We start from the raw sequence: 21918 nt of genomic DNA on the forward strand, positions 1-21918 counted from the left end.
GAGTACGCTACCATAGCAGATCCACATTCTAGGAGTCCTGCGCCATTCCTGAACCTTTCTAAAGCATTTTAATAGTGATGGACAAAATTCATAGCACTGACTAATTTTTCATTAAATTTGACCGCATTTCCTGTTTGGGAAGTATCCGCAAATAGATCGCATAGCTCTCAAAATCTGTTTGTTGTCCAAAATTTCTTTAAAATTTCTTGGCCAATTTCCCGCTTCATAATCCACCTTCAAAATTCACTTGAGCTGGTGAGTTACTTCAGACATGTGGTCTCATTTCAGTTCCATGAATGGACACTTATATAACACAGCACAGTATGAATGTCAAATATTAATCACATACACATTTAGCAAAAGCAAAGTTTGAATTAACAGAGTTTAAAATTCAGCCTCCAAGTATTCCTATTAGAAAAGCTCAGCCACTCAAACTTTCATGGAAGGCAAACACAATATGCTTGGGGAGTATTTAATCATACTTGATTTTGGAATTTGAATATTTATTTATTACTATTTGCTCAGGTCTACAGCTTAACATTTATAGGCGCACATACTGTCTGCAGATCCAGTCTCCCTGTCACAGTTATAAAGGACTCTATCCTTAGAGCTGTCCTCTGCTCACCTCACCCTCACCTAAACTAGCTATAAAAATTTCAGATGAGAGGATGAAGGCGGGGCAACATGACTGTAGAGGCAATACGTGGAAAACTCCAGTTATTGCCAGGTTAGCTTCCTTTCTCCCTCACAAAGCTGCCTCTGCTCCTCCTCCACACAGATGAGCAAGCAATAGCAATTCCCAACAACAGAGCTGAGAAGTGAGTGGTTAAAGATGGAGGATCAAGCACAAGGTCGAAGCACCACTTAAATCCCACTTATGGTCTATTTTGAGAGTTTAAGTGGTGCACAAGACTGGCGATGGCCCACTGCATGGCAGTGAATTTCACCCTGAATGACTACTGCTCTACAAATGAGCATCCAGTTTAGATCCAGAGCTGGCAAGTGATGGTGAATTGAACTACAAGTGGCAGCCGTACAAATCTTGGTGATACATACATTATGGAGACAAGCTGTGTAGGTGGCCACTCATCTGACAAAATGAGTTCCATGTTCCTCCAGTCTAGAGCTCATTTGGTTGTAGTCGGCTTGGCTACTGAGCGGGGAGGGATAGCTCAGTGGTTTGAGCATTGGCCTGCTAAACCCAGGGTTGTGAGTTCAATCCTTGAGGGGGCCATTTGGGGATTGGTCCTGCTGTGAGCAGGGGGTTGGACTAGATGATCTCCTGAGGTCCCTTCCAACCCTAATAATCTATGATTCTATGATCCATCTGGATGATTTCTGGACATATCTCACTTCCCTCAAAGGCTGTAAACAAACAGGACGACTCTCAAAAGTAGTAACTCAGTTTTTGACATATAATATATGCAGTCTAGTCACTACCCCCAAACCCCCATGAGTGTGTTATGAGGCTGTAGGGGACGAGACCGGAAGAGAGAGATTGTTTGCTTCAGATGAACATCTGAAGCCAATTTGGGCAGAAGTTTCAGGTGAGCAACACAGCACTGCTTCGTAAAGAAGGTCCAGTGTCAGAGTTTGGATTTCACTCACCCCCTTGGCAGAGGAGATAGCTACCAGGGAGCTAACAGTAGCTCCCAAGTGGTTCAAGGGACATAGTCAAAGGCCTAGTACCTTGAACTGACTGATAACAGTGTATGGCTGAATGAGGACAAGGTCCTTTAAACAGAATAGTGAAATGCTGAGATCAAGTTAACTACATTAACTGTGGAAAGGGATCAAACCAAGATATCTCTAGTAACTGATTGAGGAGGAGCCAAGCAGTGTGAGGGGTAACACGTTATTACTACTACTACACACCTAAGAAAAGAAATTTATCCGTTTATAAACACATGCTTTTCTGGTGGCAGGAACATGGGACTGCGACAAGCCTGCTGCTTCACCCTTTCTGAATACACCACCCTACCAGACATTAAGGGCTCAAGACCCAGGCCTCCAAGCATCATGACTGAACTGGAGGAGAGTTTGACTTTTGAGAGTAGTAGGATTAGCCAAGGCTCGAGACATCACAGGCAGGTCAGAGCATGACACCTAGCCCTGTCCCATTTCAATCCCTCCAATGGGAAAGGGGAACAGGGTGACTCCAGTTGGAACCCTTCTCCTAGCAAATCCAGGAGCCCTGCCTGGTCTCACATGCGTGAGGCACCTGAAGCATTGTTTTGAGAAGTGTACTCTCAGGTGACCCTGCCTTCTCTAGACCAAAGACTGGAGGTTCGGAAGAAAAACAAGACCTTGTTGTGTGAAACATACAGTCAGGTCTCCTGGCTGGCAAGGAGGAGGCTGAGCATTGCCAGCCAGATCTCCCTGGCTGGATCTATCAATCCTTTGTTTATAGGAAGGGTGCCTTCTCCTTCATCTCCAGCAGGCCAGCGAGTTTGTGCACCTTCTCCAGTACTGCAGCAACTGGAAAGTCCAAGGGCTAAGCTCAGCATCATCTCCTGTAATGCCTTATTGTTGTCATCACAGCGAGGAGACCAACTTAAACTAAATTTCATCTACTCTTCCTCCTCCTCCAATGCAGAGAGGTCACCTCTCAAATGAGCCTGGCACTGCCAAGAGATAGTCTCATGCCCCAAGAGCCATAAGGCTCTATTAGTCACACAAACCAAGACTTGGGATCCCCACTTTCACTGAAATGTTAGAAGTCTGACCTCTGACCAGGCAAATATAGTAGGGAAGCCATCAGCAGGGGAAGTAGGAGCAAAAGCTAACCAGATACCGGACTGGGTTGTAGATTTGTAAGGCTCTACGTGAAGGGGAGACCTCTGTATCAGAAGGCCCAAGGCTGGCTCTGAAAGCTCTTTAGAGGAATCTCACATTACAGCAGCCCCTGAATTTTTGTTCTTGTGGAGTCTCCCCCATCAATGAGTATGGGAGGATTGGAAGTAGGAGACCAGCTCTGTAGCACTTCTTTCAGGCCTCTTTCTCAGAGTATCTCCAAGTCTCTGAATGACTAGTACAGGGGCTCAGAATAGGCCACCAGACCCAAATATTTCCTCTTCTTTTCATTCAGTGATGAAACTGAAACCTCTGGCTCCAACAACTGGCTCCTGAGGTAAAGACGAGTGAGCAGACGAAGCCTCCTCCAGCATGCTTCTAGGTCTGGGAATAAAGGATGCACAGCCAAGCACCACTGACTTCTCCCAGGCATTTGAAGTACCCAACATGTTGGTCTACAAGGGACATTTTCTGACCCAAAGAGAAGTGCTCCAAACCCAAACCCTTCCCCTGTCGCACCATAAGTAGGCCGCAGAATTAGTCTTACTAAAAATTAATTCAGTACTATTATTTATTGTAAACACTAATCTAAGAATTAATAACTACGTTAACATTTAAACTAAACAAAACTGCGTCACTGAGCGAAGGAAAACAGACCCACAACTGCTTGTACCAGCGGGAAGAGGGGAAAGGTCATAGGGGAAAAGGGTTTTCACAACCTTACCTGACGCAATGGCTGCATGAGAGCACACAGGCCCTCCTAACAATTAAACTGCTTTAGAATCACTCTAGGCCCACAAGGTACAGCTTTCAGCTCCTGCAGGGCTACACGTACACCACAGCTGGGAGGTGCGATTCCCAGCACACGTAGACAGATTCATGCTAGCACACTAAAAATAGCAGTGTGGATATTACCGCATGGGCGGGGACACAGGCTGACCTGAGCACCGACCCAGGGGATCAAGAGGCCTTAGATTTTAGACAGCTAGTCTGAGCCACTGTCCATGCTGCAACATCCTCATTGTGATTTTTAGTGCGTGTCTGTCTCCATGTGCTGGGAATCACACCTCTCAGCTGCAGTGTAGATGGATCCTTTGCACAATTACCAAGGAGTGTGTGTAAAACTGCTGCTACAGCCAGCCTGATCTTTCTCCATGTCCTGACATGCCTGCACAGGCTGAATTTATAGCGGGGCCAATGATCAATTCTCAAGCTCCTGTGGGCTGCCCTGCTACAGTTCTGGGGTTTGGTGCACACATCTTCTATTTGAATAACACCACCAGAATGACATGAATCCCAGCTGGAAGGGAGATGCTACCTGGATTTCACGAGTGAGTGTGTGTGTGTGTGTGTTTTTTGTTGTTGCCGTAATTAGGAGTTTCCTGCATTATACCATAGATCAGGCCTGCACAACATGCGGCACGCGGAGCCTCACTGTGCGGCCCGTGGGGGGATTCTAAATCCCCCGCACACGGCGCTCTGCGGGCAGTCCAGAGCCCTTTGAATCCCGGCCGCGGCCGGGAGTCAGAGAACTCTGGGCTGCCCGCAGCCGCGGGGAGCCCAGAGCCCTTTAAATCTCAGCCACGGCCGGGAGTCAGAGGGCTCTGGGCTGCTGGCAGCCACGGGGAGCCCAGAGCCCTTTAAATCCCATCCGTGGCCGGGAATCAGAGGGCTCTGCGCTGCCCGCAGGGGCAGGGAGCCCAGAGCCCTTTAAATCCCATCCGTGGCCGGGAATCAGAGGGCTCTGGGCTGCCCGCTGCAGCGGGGAGCCCAGAGTCCTTTAAATCCCAGCCGGGGCCGGGAGTCAGAGGGCTCTGGGCTGCCCGAAGGGGCAGGGAGCCCAGAGCCCTTTAAATCCCAGCCGCGGCCACTGATTGCCCCCTCCACGGACCCCTGCCCCAACTGCCCCCCAGAACCCCCACCCCCTATCTAAGCACCGCTGGTCCTTGTCCCCTGATACCCCTCTCCTGGGACCCCTGCCCCTAACTGCCCCCCAGGACCCACCCCCTATCTAAATGCCGCTGCTCCTTGTCCCCCGATTACCCCCTCCCGAGACCCCTGCCCCTAACTGCCCCTTGGGACCCCAGCCCCTATCTAAGCCTCCCTTCTCCTTGTCCCCAACTGCCCCCTCCTGAGACCCCTCCCAACTTCCCCCCAGGACCCCACGCCCTAACTGTCCCCTGATAAACCTCTGGGACTCCCCCATACCTATCCAATTGCTGCCGTTCCCCTGACTGCCCCTCCGAACCTCTGCCCCATCCAACCCCCCCTGCTCCTTGTCCCTTGACTGCCCCCCGGAACCCCCTACCCCTTCTCCAACCCCCAAACCGCTTACTGTGCCACTCAGACCAGCGTGTCTGGCTCCGTGCAGCTCCAGACAGTTGCTGCCATGCTCCCCCGTGGAGCCCACAGCCCTCTTCCCCCCACCCCCCCAGCACCTGCCTTCCAGATTTGAACACCTCAAAATTCAGGAGTGCTCAAGCTCGGTTTGGGCAGCTTTTACTTCATTTCTCCCAAATCAAATATACTGATCCACTGTAACTTGCTGTAGAAAAAACAGGATAAAATTGAGCAAGAAATGCTTATTAGGACTGGAATTGCTATTTTCAACAGCCATTGCCTTTTTGTTTGTTTAAGGAAGACAGTGATATTACATTGGCAAATTCCCCATAGAAAGAAAGAGTGGAACAAAAGAATAATAAAGGCACCTCAGCTTTTCCTCATTTATGGAGGACAGTCTTATAATATGCATCCAGATATCTTCCAATCACACAAGCTGAAAATTGTTCCACTTTACTGCAGCTCTGTAACCATATGGGAACCAATCCTGTCTGTGTTTTGTGCACATCCAAAATTCCTGCTGAATGACCTGCCCTGGGAGCGTTACCAGTGACCCAGGGCTGGGGAGGCAGGAGGTGTGTGTGGGGGGGAGGCACTGGTGGGGGGGAGCCCAGGGCTGGGGCAGCAGCAGGGTGGGGGGAGGGCACTGGTGGGTAGGAAAGGGGGAAGTCCAGCGCTGGGCAGCAGGGGGTGTGGGTCAGTGGGGGAGAGCCCAGGATTGGGGTAGCAGGGGTGTACAGGGGGGAGCCCAGGGCTGGGACGGGGGGCAGCCAAATTTTTTTTTTGCTTGGGGCAGCAAAAAACCTAGAGCCGGCCCTGCCGGGTTCCCCCAGCCGCCGGAGCCCCGGGCCCTTTAATTTGACCCTGAGGGCTCCCAGCCACCTCTTTAGCTGGGAGCCCCTGGTTGATTTAAAATAAAGTATCACCTCCCCACCCCCAACCTTCCTTTTTGGCCCACAGCTGTTTTGGTGGGGCGGCGCTGGGGAAGGAGGGTTTGTTTCCGCAGGGCTGGGCGTTTCCGCGGGGCCGGGAGGTTTCGGCCCTCAGCTGTTTTCTTTGGAGGAATGTGGCCCTCGCCGCTTTACGAGTTGTGCAGGCGTGCCATAGATAGTATGTACTTGGTGCCCACCATTAAAGCATTTAGCAAAGGAAAGAGTGATGGAGGAGATTCCATTATGGCTGCTTTTCATTAACCATCCCTAAATTACGCTCCAAATGGAGAATTGGTGTATGGACTGTAATACAGCCAGGCTCAGTAAAATTTGAATTGAATTACTGCCCAGACACTACCTTTTAAAGAGGAAAACATGGCTCAGGGTGGTCGAGTGGTCTAAGCTGTGACAGACACATGGGCACAGAAAGGCCACGCTCTTGAAGAGGTGTATCAGTTGGGGATAAACACTAATGATAGCACAACCCAGCAGCTTGGCAGTTTTAACAAACTAAATGTACCTTTCAAAACACTCGTTTGACTGAAACGTTTGGATCTGTGTTTTCAGCAAGTGCACAGAATGCTCAGCAGGCAGCCAAGCTAATGGTCAACGAACCTCACAGGACCACAGCCACTTAAGAGACAGAGATGGAAACACCTACTAGCTTGCATGTTTGAGACTTTCTGGTTGAGCCAGGGATACTCAGCACCCTAATGGTTATTCTCCCTTGAAAATATCATTCTTGTCCAGTGGTGGAGCCAGGTCCCTGGCTCAGATCTGAGAGAACCATTGTTGCAGTTATAGTCCCTGATAATTAGGGTTTCCAAAGGGAAAACTGATAAATGCCAACTAGAACATCCCAAACATGAGCCTGCAACAAAACATGAGGGAATTTTGGTAGCAGACTGGATTCCCCTCTTGTTCCAGATGCAGGCTCCTCCCCCAACTAGTCTAATGTTTCTCTCTGTTGGTCACTGGCCAGGGCAAAGCTAATGGATTTTGGAATGCTAAACAGAACAAGGCCCCTCTCTTCTCTGATTCACCCCCTAGGGGTTAAAATGCATCCAGATCTATGTAGAAATAAGGGGGATGGGATGAGGGTAGGGAGAACTTACCAGAAAAGTTCCGTGAGACCAGCATTGTTGTGAGGATTGCACCCTGCGGGGGAGAAGTAAAGAGCAGGGATAAATAGTGATAAATCTCAGACAGGGGATGCAGAAACCCCAGTAGTTCAGGATTAGACAGGCTACCAAGGTCCTCTCTATCTCCCAGCACCTGCTATTGAACGATTACATTACTTTGGAGCTGGGAGCCAGGAGACCGATCAGCATGGTAGGCAACAGGTCGTAAGCATGGAATGCTCCTTTGGTTATTTCAGCTCTCTTTAAGTGGGGGCCAGGTGGGTATAGGGCATGGACAGAACAGACCCTAAGGGAAACGAATTTCTGTACCTACAGAAATCTCCCAACCTGCAAAGAAACTTCTAGAGTACCTTATATTAGAGGATCTCAAAAAGCACTTGACAAACACTAATGAGCTAAACTTCAAGCACACCTTTGGCAAGGCAGGTATTTGCTCTACGGCACAGAGGGAGAAACTGAGGCACAGAGAGGGGAAGTGATATGGGGCACACTTCAAGTCAGAGGCAGATCTTGGAAGAGATCCTAGCTCTCCCAGCCTTGTGCTTCAGCCACAAGACCACCACCCTCCCCCATTTCCCCTCCCAAAAAAGGCAAACACCTACTCACCTTCAGCTTTCTTCTGGCATTGAACTTCCTCAAGCACTCCACAGTCTCTTGTCTGTGCATCATGGAGGCCACAGTGGATCGTTGCTGGAAGACAGGAACAAGGAACGATTGTTAAATAATTGTAAACAAATCAGCAAGTCGAGTTCTCCCTCCAGCTCTCCGCTCACACACTATAGCCAATATGCACACCAACATGACTCAGCTCTGGGTGCCCTGCTCCTAATGGACCCTGTCTCCAAACTGCAGAGACCTGGTGACAGAAACCAACTGCAAGGTGACATTAACCACCCCCTTGTGGTGAGAGGTTCTAAACAAGGTGGGTTGTTATCACAGACCCATATCTGAGAAAGTGAGTCATTAAAGAGCAACGTTCTCCATCATTCAGACACTAAAGAACAAAAACAGATCTGAGGCAGAAGTGCATAACCAGCAATTATGCTGGGTGGGAGAAGGGGAGGGGAAGAGGCAGATCTTGTTACTAAATCTCAAAAGGAAAATTCAAGCCGGCGAGTGAAGACCATTGTCTGGCTATCCTGATGCCTCTTGGACAAGGCTGCTCTTCGAACCTGCGAGCACAAAGCCAGCCCTCAGCACCCTGCATCAGATGCGGAATATGATGTTCAGCATACAGCTGGGGAGTCATATGGCTCAGTCAGAAAGTTCTACCGCATCAGCTGACAGCCTGAGTGCAGCGTCCAGCTAGTGGGGCGCACTTGTCACCAGCACTCGGCTGGGGTCACATCAGCTGCAAGAGAAGCACTTCGCAGAAGTGCTGCCAGAGAGTCAGGGAACATTCGGAAACCGGAGGCTGATGCCAGACTGGCTCTTGCTCTAACACAGACCTACCAGTCTGCATTTGCTTTACAAGGACAGTGGGCGAAGGACTATCATGCTGACCCATAGGCATTACAGCCCTGCCGTGAGCAGCTCTCTCTTGGTTCAAACAAATTAATTAAGACCCGGGAGAACAGCATGCACTGTACACAGATTCTGCAAAGTTACGTAGGGAACCTCTACTGTGACCTCAAACCTAGCTACCCCTGCTTTCAAAGCTGGCTACAATCTGCACTGGCTGTTGTGGGGGGTGGGAAGGCTGGGGCATCCCCTTTGAAAGAGCTTCTTGCTGTCAAAGTTCACACCGCCTCCTCTGAAGCCAAAGAGATGCCTGAAGTCATTCCAGGTGCCTTGCTAGTTTGGCCTTGAATGGGTCAGGAAATATACTATTGACCATGTAGACATCTTCACTGACCACAAAGAACAACTGTCACTGGCGCTAGAAGTGCCAGTGACAGTGCCCTGTACTGCCATTGGAAATGCACAGCTAAGACCAGTCGCTGCCTACTGGTGAGCACAACAAGTCTCTAGAAAGGGAATCCGCGTAGGGTACATACACAGAGCATGTCGGGCACTCGGTGACAACGACTTCAATAGAGGGGAAAGTGGGTGGGGACTGAAGTGATTTATGGAATGAAACCATTACACTTTGCAGAATGGCCAGCCAAGCCAACATGGGCAAAGAGGGAAACCGTCTCGGGACATTTCACATTAATCCTGCCATGTGGGCAGAGTTATTGCTTCTCAGATAGTGCCAGTCACAGGCACTGGGGCTGCAAGGCTCACAAAATGAAACACAGTTATTAGATTACAGACACACCAAAACAGGGAGGGCCAGAGCCTGAGCTGGTATGAATGAGCATAGCTCTGGTGACTTCTCTGGAGCGACGCCAATTTATAATGTATACAGTGTGCACAACACATATCAATTTGAATCGCTAATGAGAGCTCTCTTGGGGAATGGGGGAATCACCACCGCCACCTGTCGAGAACCAATTGTGAAGGTGGGTGTGCACAATGAACACACTGGAAAGCGGAGGCGTGCCTGTCTCAAGTGTACTCTCTTAGTCACGTAAGGATTATACTTCAGGATCCTCTTACTAGCTCTACAGAAAACGTGAGAACAACCATGCTCCTGGTCTGGAAAGGAGAAAGCTCTCAAGGGAGAGAGCTAGTCAAAGCTGCTTCATGGCCACTAGCATTACTCTTATGGCTAGTGGCAATATGGAATGTTTGTAGGTGTTACGAAAGCACTTCACATTTTCCTGTGAAAAACAAAGAGACACTATGACAAACTGGGGCTGGGATGCAGAGTTCAGGATCCCCAGGTGCCAGGCTATTCAAGCTGACATCTCCCTAGATACGGCACATGACAATGATCTGCATTGGCAATCGATGGTTATTGGATAAAACAGCCTTGAAATTAAAAGCTATTTATTCTGCATCTCTTCACTATAGCAGTGGTTACATAATGCTATAATAGGTGGGCTTTTCCCATGCCAGCACCTACAAGCTCACAGTTCAAAGCATACAAACATGCTTGATTAGACAGCCCGATTTCTGCCCCTAGCTCTGCCCTTCGGCTCTAGTAGCCTGTCCTCCTAGCACATGGCTTCAGCATGCGCAATGGCATGACCTCCTAACAGGTGAGGAAGGAGACACTTACACAGACCCATGGGTGTTTGAGTGCTTGATCAGCCGTGATGCGTTTAGCCGGGTTTATCGTCAGCATCTGATTGATCAAGTTCTTTGCTTCTGGAGTCACTGTGTCCCACTCAGGTGACGGGAACTAGGAGGGAGAGAAGAGAAGAGATGAGATGCTGAACACAACCCTCCTTTCCCGCTGGAGGAAATCCATTCCACCACACCAAGCCCTGCTCAGGCTTTAACCCCTTCGGCACCACCACAACTAGTTTGCACCTGGGGGACACAAACTTTTGGGTGACACCCACAGTGTGAAAATACTATGGGACTTGACAAATACATGCACCATTTTGATGGCTGTACAATGGATGTCCACGGGGCAGCTAAACAGTTCAAGGAACCTTTCAGGATTCAGTCAGGCCTTGGGCTTTTACTCATATCTGTAAGTCAATTCAGAGATCTGTAGCTTCCTTCCCTTCTTGAGCATTTGGTGCAGACATGTGAAAACAGATGCACAGTCTCCTTTAACCTCCCCTCCCCCTCCTCCCACTCCCTGTGCCCACACACTAAAAAGCTGTAATCATGCTTGTAATATCAGAAATTGTTGCCTGGGGAATGGGAGACACGTCAGAGGCTGGCAACATGTGGGTATGGAGATGAAGGGCAGAGATCTGAAGTCCTTGAACTACTAACACTCCATGTGCAGTTCAGCACATCAGTAAGGATGAGGACAGTGCCTCCAGGTCTTCTGGGGTGTTACAGATGAAAGCACTGTGAAACTACGGGCACATCTGCACAGCAGCTGGGAGGTGTAATAGGGTGACCAGACAGCAAGTGTGAAAAACTGGGAGAGGGAGTGGAGGGTAATAGGAGCCTATATAAGACAAAGCCCCAAATATTGGGACTGTCCCTATAAAATCAGGACGACATCTGGTCACCCTAAGGTGCAACCCCCAGATCAGGTACTCTGCTCACACTAGCGCCTAAAAATAGCAGCGTGGCCATGGCGGTATAGGCAGCAGCTCAGGCCAGCTGGCTGTGTATGTATTCAAGGGTCAGGCGGGACTGCATTCAGATGCTTAGCCCGAGCCGCCACCTGGGTAGCCACAGCTACAGTGCTAATTTAAAGGGGCTAGCTTGAGCAGAGCCAGCGTGTGCATGTCCACTTGAGCTGGGATCCCAGACATACCCTAAGTGGACCATGGCTCGGCCACCTGAGTGGAACATACAGCCTCTGAACACAGAGATGACCCAGAGAGCAGTTAAAGGGTCATGGTCGCTTTAAGTGACCTGTGCTTAAAAACAAGATGTCCTTCCCTGTGCTGTGAACATTTCCTCCAAGTATCAGAGCTGAAAAAAGCTTAAAGAGCTCCTTGACTTTTCCCATTCACAGTTAGCTTATGCTTTGTGCTCCACTCAACAGGGACCACAAAAATGCACTAGTCAGGGTCACATTTGCTGTGTGTCAGTTTCACATTCCAGGTCTCAGGCACAGCGCTGCAATGTCTGCGCTGCAAACATGGCAGGGGAGTGCATAAAAACCCTCAGAAAACCCTGAGCTTTCATCGGGAGGTTATTTCCAAACAAAAAAGATTCCTGGTCACATTTCACAAAACCCAGGTACTGAGTCTCAATGTACCCCATGGGCTTCCTCTGAAGCACAAACAACCTGTTTTCTGGAGATTGAAATTCATAATGGCCACTCCCCATTCAGTCAAGAGGTAAAATGGAGTAGTCCAACACACACACACCCTGCCCCAGGCGGGGTGGGCTACAGGAGATATAGTCTTTATTCCTATTAAAGTGAAAGTTGCTCCCTGCCATACATGATACAGAAGGGGGCTGCAGGAACTAGTTCATGACAGATAGACACTTTTGAAAATCTGAAGGGGGTTGAAAGTCAATGGGAGTTAGGGGGGTTGGGCTCCTAACTCCCAGTCACCTGCCAGAGGAGTTGGGTGTCTAACCTCTTAGGCACTTTGAAAATCCCACTCTGCATTCCTGCTGCAACACATTTTAAACATAGCATTTAGTACAAGAACCAGGAACACAGAAGAGGAGCCTACAAACAAAACGAGCAGTAAGACAGAGCAGCGTCCTCAGGCCTGCCGGCAGGGGAGGTTCCTTGATTCCAGCAGAAACAGCCTACCCCCACTGTTCCATCTCCGGCTGCTCTGAGGTAAGTACAGGCACTGTCAGTGCCCACAGAGCGAACCCCGCAGCTTCCCTGCAATGCGTATGCCAGCCACTCTTGGATCAATAGCTCCAGGTTTATTTCCCACTCCAACAGGCTCCCCTCACTCAGGAAGATTTATTCCAAGTGTCCAAACTGCTGCAGTCAGAGAACAGTCATTAATGCTTAACCTCTCTGGCTCTAACCTCCCCACCAAGCCACTACTCAGTCTGGTCAGACATCACGCTGCACCCTATGACCACCTGTCTGGCCACAGTCCCAAGAGCAGTGCCATGCTGATGCCTTCACCCTCACAACAGCTTCTGATCCCTCATGCCAGTCCCAGTTTCCCCAGTCACACACCTCAGAGCCACCCCCTCCAGCAGAACACTCACTGCTGGGCAGATCAGGACAGTTTTTCCACAACTGCAGGCAAATTCCACTGTGAGGTGCAGGAGGCCATGGGCCACAGGTCAAGCTGTCTCTAGAGAGCGTTTCCCCACATTGTTCTATAAGACATTGGTGGGATGAGATCCTTCCAGTTCATGCGCCTTGCGTTCCCCTTGGAGAGTCAGTATCTGTATCTCCTCCAGCACTTCACTGCCTTAAGCCCATGAATGTAGAGCAGCTGACTTTGGTACTTCTTTCCTGACCCAATTATCTCTCTGTACCCACAACAAAGCCCCTGCCCCCCAGGACCCCAATGGTAGCCCCACACAGTATCATGCTAAAGCATGCAGCAAAAAGAAAGCCCAGTGCACACAAGCCAGACACTCCAATCACCACCTGGCACAGCAGCTGTGTGGCTGCCACTGGTCACCAAGTGAAACGATGCCAGATTTTGGCTGACTAAATGGCACAGGCTTTCTACACCATGCAGGTACTCAGCGAGGAAGTGTCCTTACATCATAGGCTCCAGCTTTGATCTGCTGATAGAGCTTGTGCTGATCTTCATCCCAAAAGGGAGGGTAACCCACTAGCAGTATGTACAGAATCACTCCTGGGGGGAGGGGGGGGAAGAGAGAGAGAGACACACACATATGCTGGGGTTAGGTTAATTGGCTCCGATTACTCCCATCCTCCATCTGTACACCCACTTCAGAGATGAGGAGAGCCCCCTTCCTGCCTTAACCTTAACATTCCTTTTCCAGCAGTGTCTGTGCTGGGCTTTAGTACCTTGGAGGTCTGAATGTGATGGTGAACAAGGAGCAGGAGCCCCAGGAGCCTCCATCTCCCCTCAGCTGCTGGACTTGGTCCTGGCACACCAAGATCAGCTCTGATCCCCAGCTCCTAGGACAGAACAGGCACATGCTGCCCTTCTACCTCCCCATACATCACGGCTAGTGAGCCATAGCTCCCAGCTGCTTCCAGAAACCAAGCTCAGTGAGGACACTGGAGAGCAAGGTTCTACAGGCGCTTTCAAGACTCTTCCATGCTGGCCTCATGCGCTTGCAGGGCAGGAAAGCCTAACACCCAGGCCTGCAGGAATAGGTCTGCGCCACACATCAGTTCGACATCCCCCATGTCCTAGGGCTTTAAACTGATCACTCTTCAGTTATATGTACACTTATGCTTCCTTTTTAGAAAGGCGCACCCATGGAGCGAGCATTATAGAGCTAAATAATGGAGTGGTGGCTCGGTGAGGCAAGGATGGGTTCTGACTATTTAGCCCCAGCACAAGGTTCTGATTGCTTGTCTGAGCGCAGGACTAGGAGTTATGAGCAACTGAATTGCAATCCATGCTCCGACATCAGCTCCATCTGCAACCTTGGGCATGTCACTTAACCCTTGTGCCTTCTTTTCCCTGTCTGTGAAAGGGGGATGAGGACCTTTCTAACAGGGGGCTGCAAAGAATGGCTGCTGTTTGTAAACAATGCAGTGTCAGGGCAAAGTGTTATCACTGTTATGAGATCTTACCGCATGCCCATATGTCCACTGGTTTTCCATAAGGATCTTTTCTTAACACCTCAGGGGAGAGGTAGCCTGGAGTACCAGCAAACCCTGTCAGGAGAGGAACAACATGGGGCATACACAGTACCCAGCTAGAAAGATCTGCTGGCTCCTACCACAAGATCTGAAAACTGTAACATTTAACTTTTACAAGTCCATGCTTCCCCTCTTGCCTAGACTTCCCTGAGTTACCTCTGTGGAGGACACAGGAAAGTGAAGGCAAAGGGATGGGTTGACAGTCCACTGGCTCAAAATGCTATAAGCAAGCAAAGAGTGAGCAGTGAATGGGATCATGTCACCCTCTAGAGCACAAGTCCTTTTGCCCGTGGTTACCTGTGTGGTTTGGAGTTAGAAAACAAACCCTGGCACATGGCTTAGCCAAAGGATGTGAACAGACCCACAGCGGTTGCCATCTCTCAGGAATTTCCAAGGCACTGATCACTGTGAATCTCAATGCCAGTGTTCAGACAGAAAAAATCTGGTTCCTAACTCTGTTATATCTAGAGAGAGACAAGCCCAGACCCAAACACACCTGAGGAGTCCAGATCAAGGCCTGGACTTTGCAGCTGTCCCCATTTATGCAAAAAGGGGAAACAAAATCCGCAGATCCCAACACTCCTGAGCAGCGGGAAAAGTTTGTATCAGGGTCTGGACTTTGCAGCTGGGGCAGCCTCTGTGACTAACTCTACTGTACATTTGGGAAGGAAAACAAGAGAGGATATTCATCCTTAAGGCTCATATACGGTCACATTTTCTCTCTTGCTCTCATTTTACCCAGTCCAAAGGCCTCAGAAGCAGGGGTGCTGGGCAAGGAAGGTGTGGCACTGAGCCTGTCTAATAGTTAGTTGGAAGAGGTCAAGCTCAAATAAACTAGACCCTTCCTAAGCCCTGGCATGTACAAAGGAGGCTGGAAGGGGTAGCTAGAAAAGGAAAGGCTCAGATCATCTTACCAAACCAGGCCTGCTGCTCCCCCTGCACTTCTATAGCCAGTCCAAAGTCGGCCAGTTTGACAGCGGCACTCTTACACTTACTCGCCAGTAGCAAGTTTTCAGGCTGGGGAAAAGAGAGAGAAGAGAAAGGAAGGAGGGATGGGAGAAAGAGAAATCCACATTAATCTCCTTTCCTCAGTGTTTCGATACGTTTAAATTCAGGCAAGGGCCCTGTGTGAAAGCAGCCATTCAGCCTAAGGCCCAGCTATTGCCAATGGCCTTGATGATGGAAGGGGAGAGCATCCTTGGTCTGATACTCATCTCATCTCCCTTTGCTCTCACATGCAATGCAAGCACCTCTCCCAGCCCAACCCACACACCCAGCGCCGACACCAGGTGGCGCTGACAACACAGTCCCTCCAGGACATGATTCCAACACATCCATGCAGAGAGAAAATGATGCAGCAGATACAACAATCTGCAGTGATGTGGCTCCTCACGAACATCACACAGTCCCCAAGGCAGTGGACAAGCAAATATGATAATAAGGGCTGCCAAAGAGATCTAATGTGGGAAGGCACAGTCTAGTCAGGCAGTAGCTTTATAGAGAGTGCTCTCAGCATAGCTCATGCAGTGCTGCTGATGCTGCTAATGAAAGCTCCATTTGTTCGAGTGGTGAACCCCTGTCTACAGGAGTTTATTAATGCTCCCACATCACCCTCTCCACAGATGAGCGACAAGACCTTCCCTGTGCCAGAGATGGGATGCTGCTGCTCTCCCCCCACCTCCTGAAAACACCCTATACCAGAGATGGGACCCCACACCCCCACCTCTGAAGTATTAGGAAAAAAGATGTCACCCAAATAGAACCTCAGGCATTCGAGGAACTCAGTTGTGTTCTGGAGGCCTCAGCAGGAGAAAGCAGCGAAGGGGTTAAAGTGGCTGCAAAACATTCCTCCAGGCTGAGGCCTTGCCTGCCAGGGCAGCTCGCAAAGGGGACCCTGCTTCTAACACACATGCCCTGAAGACACTGGCTGCAGCAGCTCAGCAGGAAATGGAGTTCGCACTGCACTTACAGATAGGAACAGGGGTGTGCTGGAAAGGGAAGGAGTGGGAGGAGCCCAGAACCTCGTCCATGTTGGTCAGGATATAACAAACTACACAGACTGGAGTCTTCAGCAGGCGGGGGGGGGGGGGGGGGGGGGGGGGGGGGGAAGAGGGGAAGGTGACCGCCATCAGGACAGAAGGCTGGAAATCCAGGAACTGGATTATCACATTCCTTGGAGGTCATTTGCACAGCAGGGCATCTGTCTCCCATGGTGACTTATAACTGCAGTCCTGCTGGGTGAGGGAGGGGGTGTGGCTCAGTCACCTGCACAGCAGGGATGGGGTAGGTGAGGCAAGCACACAAAGCCTATCCCTGCCTGCACTGCGCAGGTGGTGGTTTAGGTGCATGGGGGGATCTGAGGGTGGGATGAGGCGGCAGAGAGGGAGGTCGGATATGCTGAGCCCTCCGCTCTGCCTGTGCTGCAAGGAGCTGGTGGGGAGTTAGAAATACATGTCCCCTCACCCCTGTGTGAGAGTCAAGCCCCACTTCACACTGGTGCCAGCACATTTCCCTGGGCTGGCAGGGACAGTGCCACTGCAGCTACCACAGAGACAAGCCCAGTGGGAAATAGAGGCTCTCCGTTCCACCCACAACTCACACTGCTTACGTCTCAACTAGGGACGGTGGTCGCGCTTAGGCTGGGCTCAGCAACTCCACCAATTCCCTGCAGTAATCCACAGAGAGAGAAACCCCTTCAGTGGGACTCCAGCTGTTTGTGCATGCCTATCCACCTGCATGCTCTGTAGGCTAGAATTCTGCTGGCTGAAGTCAAGCTCAAGCTGTTACCATTCCCTAACCCTAGAAACAGGTTGAGTTTAGGTGGGGCTTAGCTCATGTGAGTGAGCTGAGCCAGATCTAAGCATGGCCATTTTCCCTAGGCAAGACGTACCTGCTGTGATAGCACCTCCTGAAACCATCCTGCTTCTCCTCTCATTAGTTAATTCATGCCAATGCAACACCCAGGGTTCTACTTTAAAAAGGGCCATGATCAACTTCACTTATCTCCCCCCAGATATTCACTACCGCCCTGCAGAATCTGAAACCTATTCCCAAATTTCTCCCCCTCCACATGCACAAGTGCAGTCTTCTGGAACTAAGGTGACCAGATAGCAACTGTGAAAAAACGGGACAGGGGGTGGGGCGTAATAGGCGCCTATATAAGAAAAAGTCCCAAAAAACGGGACTGCCCTTTTAAAAATGGGACGTCTGGTCACCCTATCTGGAACACTCTGTAGTTGCAGGGATGCTCACAAGCCATGGGCGGGTGTGCTGATTTGCTATTGCAGGGTTGATCCTTAGGACTGGTTTGTAACAGAGGAGGGCAAAAAGCAGAATATCAAAAAGAAACACGCCTGAGCTCTGCAGCTCTAGACTACCTGTGGTCTGTTACGGTGGGCAGCTGATGAGGGCTGAGCCCCTAAGGGCCATGTGTTAAGCAAAGAGCATGGACTAATTTATTTTTAATAAGGAGAATGACAGAGATTGAGGAGCAGCTGCAGGGAATTGGGCTGGGTGTGAGGAGGAACACACTAGCCATCTCAGGAGCCCAGCTGCTGGCCAATTCTACCAGAACTCCCTGGCTTTGGGGAGCCTGTCAGACCTTTCCCGTCCATCCCGTCAGAGGCCTTTGGAGAAGCGAGCAGGAAAGCACAGTGCTCATACTGCAACATACCGACTGGAGTGCAGGCCTACAATGGAAAATGACTCTGCTATCCTGTGGCACAAAGAACCACCCGGGATTCCATAGAGTCCCTGGCCTTGAGCATTAGCATGCCCAGCGGTCACCTTTTCCACCCTCGAGGCAACCCTTGAGCCAGCACCAGCCGCGGCAGAAGTCATGGAGGTCATGGAAAGTCACGGAATCTGTGACCGACACGCAGCCTTACTCATAAGGCTCTACTGATCAGCTACAAGAAAGACCGGCACATGGGATCACGTTGCATGATCCCAGCCCAGCCCGATGGCATGTCTTTGGCAATCCAAGTGTGGAATCAATATATCCATGTGCTATGCAAACAGACTCATCCTGGCAGACTAAACACCAGGCCCTCATCAGGCTCTCTAGTGGCAGACCAGAAAGCGTCCTTCACTCTAATGAATTCCATTCTGAGACCCTCTGAATGCTGCGCCCTCCCCAAAGACTGATCTTGGCTCCTCCCCACACCTGGAGCTGCCTTGCAGAGAGGCTGCCGCTGAGCTATGGCAGCTCACCCGCCCTCTGGGGAAACCCCAAGGAGAACACTGGTGGCTTCAGGAACCTCCATGCCGAGCACAAGCATGAATTCCGATTAGTCAGCAACACAAGAGGCAGACGACAGCCACCGAGGCTCCTGCCAATGACACCGACTGCTGTCCCCCTTCTGAGTAATGGAGACAGCATTACCTTCAAATCCCTGTGCACGATATCATGCTGGTGAATGTGATTCACGCTCTCCAGTATCTGGTGAATACAGTGGCTTCAAGATGAGCAGAGGGAGAAAAGGAGAGAGACACACAGGGTTACACACACTCTCAGCCTCTAACCTCCACTTCCTTACCCTTCCCAGCCATTGCAGGGGGAGTTCGGGGACTCTGGGCCAGGCCCAGCAGTTACCTGCCCCCAAACAGCTCCTCCAACCCCATCATGCCCACCAGCTGCTGCTGCTGCCAAACTACCACAGCTAGAATTTTGTTGCTTAGCAACAGGGTTTCAAAGACAGCTCAACAGTGGGCTTAGATAGCAGGACCTCACTGCCCCCTCCTACCACCCCACTGACCCCTTTCCCTTCCCACCTCCTTCCCCTCTCCCCGGCGTTAGGCACCGTGTTTGTTTTATCAGCTGAGGACATGTGCCCGCGCGTGTATAAGCAGTAGCTCAGAGTTGGGCTAACAAGGCCAAGCCACAGAAACACGCAGCTAGGCCCGGCCCAAGCTTTCATGAAACAGCAACCTACTCCATCAAGCTCAGGACGAAGAATCTGGGCGCCTGCCAATTAATACAGCTTTCAGAACAGCATTTCAAACACTTTATGTACACAATGTGTGCGCTTCCCCGCCCCCCAAGCACCCGCTAGCCGGGCGCCTTTTAAGTACAGATCCCACTTAGGGAGTTAGAAGCTGAGAAACAGACTTGCTCTCTGCTGAGTGCACTGTGCCGCACTCCCCCAGCCTGCAGAAAACCAGTGCCATTCTCGGCACTGACGCCACAGGGAGAGGAGCAAGATGTTATTTACACTTGGCTTGTCAGGGACAATGTTACACCCACAGAGTGCGTGAGTGCGTGCACCACACACACACACACACACACACACAGCTGAGATTGCTGGAGGAGGCTAGTCAGCCAGATAGTGGTTCCCGAGCTCTTGGGCTGGAGCAGATGCAGCAGCATTTACGTAGGTGTCATACTAAGAGAGGAAGCCTCTTTGATGTGGAAAGGAGCACAGATTTAAACAGCTCCTGAGGCCAGGCAGTCAGAGCCTGTCTGTGGGAAGTGGGGGTGGTCGGCCTCCCTTGACAGTTCACTCTGGAGAAGCCAGAGTGGCCGCTCCATTGGGAATAAGCAGATGTTTTTCCAAGTCTCAGGGGCCCGGGGTTTCTTTATGGATCTTACAGATTGGAAATGGGTGAAGTTGCTGCACTGTATATCGTTACCCCACCAGCCCCTCCCACTGGAATTGGCAGCACAAGCCACCGGGTCAGATTCTGCGAATATCTCCCCGCTCCCAAAACAAAACAAAACAAAAAAGTATAATTAGAACAGAGCCAAGCCTGAGCGAGAGACTTTCTGGCCAAAAATGGCAAAAGTGCGAGGTGTTCCAGGCGAGCCAAGCGAGGCGGATTGGCACGAACCTCGCTCTCCCAGCCTGCTCTGGAATTCAGCTCAGCTTGGCGTGCGAATAGAAAGGGAGGGCTTTGTACTTGCTCAGCAAATGCTGGGCTCTGTGGGCACGGTTCAATCAGCCCAGCTTGAGTTGGAGAAATCGAGCACCCTCAGAGAGGACAAGAGGGCATTGTATAGGCACAGACAAGCAGCAGCCCCCCAGTCTCTTCTCTTCCCTTAACCTAACCAGGGTCCCCCTCCTCTGCCACTAGTGGTGTTCCTCACTATTGCTCCTCATTCCCAGCCCCCTCCAGGGCACAGGGTGGTTGTGTGCAGGCAGGAACAACCCAATCACCTCCCGCCCCCGCTGGACTGAATGGGACGAGCCAGGGAACATCACTTGGTCTGAGACAAACACGCCTGCAACAGCCCCCAGAGCTGTTAAACACATCCCAAGGGCTCTTGGCTCCTAACATCACCCGTTCCCTCAGAGAGCACCTGCCCCCCAGACTTCCTTCACCTTCAGCACACAGCGGCCTGTCACCGCACATCCTGCAGGGGAGAGTGATGTGTAATGCTGCACTTCCAGAGCCAGGCAGCAGGGGGAGGCTCTAACTGAGCCACAGTAGGGGCAAATGAGCACCCAAACATTGTCCTGGAAATGCCTGCAAGGACCACACTCTGTTCTTTTACGTATGCCACAGAGCAGCTCCAGGAGTGCATTTCACACCCGAAGTGCCGGACCCCGTCACTCCAACCTAGGCACCCCAACGAGCTCGCTCCTTCGCTGCTGCACACCTGCTATTCCCGTCTCCTCCCAGGCTCTCCTCAGCTCCCCCTCCAGCCAAAGGCAGGCAGGGATAGCTCGCAGGGGCAGGGTCGGGTTCCATGAAACTTCACCATAGGCCTCTGCTGTCCCCTTCCCACCTCCCCCAGACCAGAGCTGGAGATCCCATTTCAAATGCCTCCATCTCTGGAGGCAGACTAGGTATCCTGCCCACACCTGGACTGATGAGAAATGGGATACTGTCAACCAACAATTAAGGGATGGCCAGAGACATCAGGAGCGAGCCCAGTCCAGACTCGTTTAGGGAAGACCAACTCTTCAGGGGTGAAGGTGGGGAACACACAGAGTGGGGACAGGACTTAAGTCTGTTTAAAGTTGAGAATCAAAAGCTTCCCTTCCCATACTGTGCCTTTTGCTTCTAAGCACTTGTCAGCAGAGGCTGTGAATGCTTTATACACACTGGGACAAGAAGCACCCCCATTTTACACATGGAGAAATTGAGGCACAGGTCAGTTGCACAGAACTGCCTAAGGCGAGCACGAGTTCCTGGTAGAGCTGGGATAAGAAGCCAGTATTCCAGGTTTCAAATTCTCTAATGTGACTGAGAACAATTCTTCCTCTTGTGCTTTACCCTTCCAAACACACATCGCTGCTCCCCCTTCAGCAGCCAGGTCAGACAGACGCCGCAGGCCCTCCAGAGACAAGCAATGTCTGCAAGGGGGGAGGGCCAAATGCCACACAGAGTCATCTACACTGAGTCTGTCACCGCTACAGCTGAAAGGCTGCATTAGTGATGGGATGCAGAGGAGGGATTTCCCACATGGGGAGCATTTATTTTACAACACGGCCACGTGCAGACACACCGTACTCTCTGACGTGAT

General features: G+C 50.9%; 1 protein-coding gene across 16 annotated transcripts in view; it reads right to left on the reverse strand.

Annotated features, from left to right (window-relative positions):
• The window catches only part of CAMK2G (calcium/calmodulin dependent protein kinase II gamma), a 165861-nt gene that overhangs the window by 52991 nt on the left and 90952 nt on the right, over positions 1-21918 (reverse strand). For all 16 annotated transcript variants that reach the window (XM_045024386.1, XM_045024385.1, XM_045024384.1 and 13 more), the window contains exons 6-12: positions 18835-18907; positions 15365-15467; positions 14382-14465; positions 13370-13464; positions 10314-10436; positions 7814-7897; positions 7181-7223 (exon numbers count right to left, since the gene is read on the reverse strand). In XM_045024386.1, the coding sequence (XP_044880321.1) occupies positions 7181-7223; positions 7814-7897; positions 10314-10436; positions 13370-13464; positions 14382-14465; positions 15365-15467; positions 18835-18907 (605 nt within the window). The remainder of the gene's footprint in view (positions 1-7180; positions 7224-7813; positions 7898-10313; positions 10437-13369; positions 13465-14381; positions 14466-15364; positions 15468-18834; positions 18908-21918) is intronic.

This window comes from Mauremys mutica, chromosome 7 (genome assembly GCF_020497125.1).
Source record: "Mauremys mutica isolate MM-2020 ecotype Southern chromosome 7, ASM2049712v1, whole genome shotgun sequence".
NCBI classification, from domain to species: Eukaryota; Metazoa; Chordata; order Testudines; family Geoemydidae; genus Mauremys; species Mauremys mutica.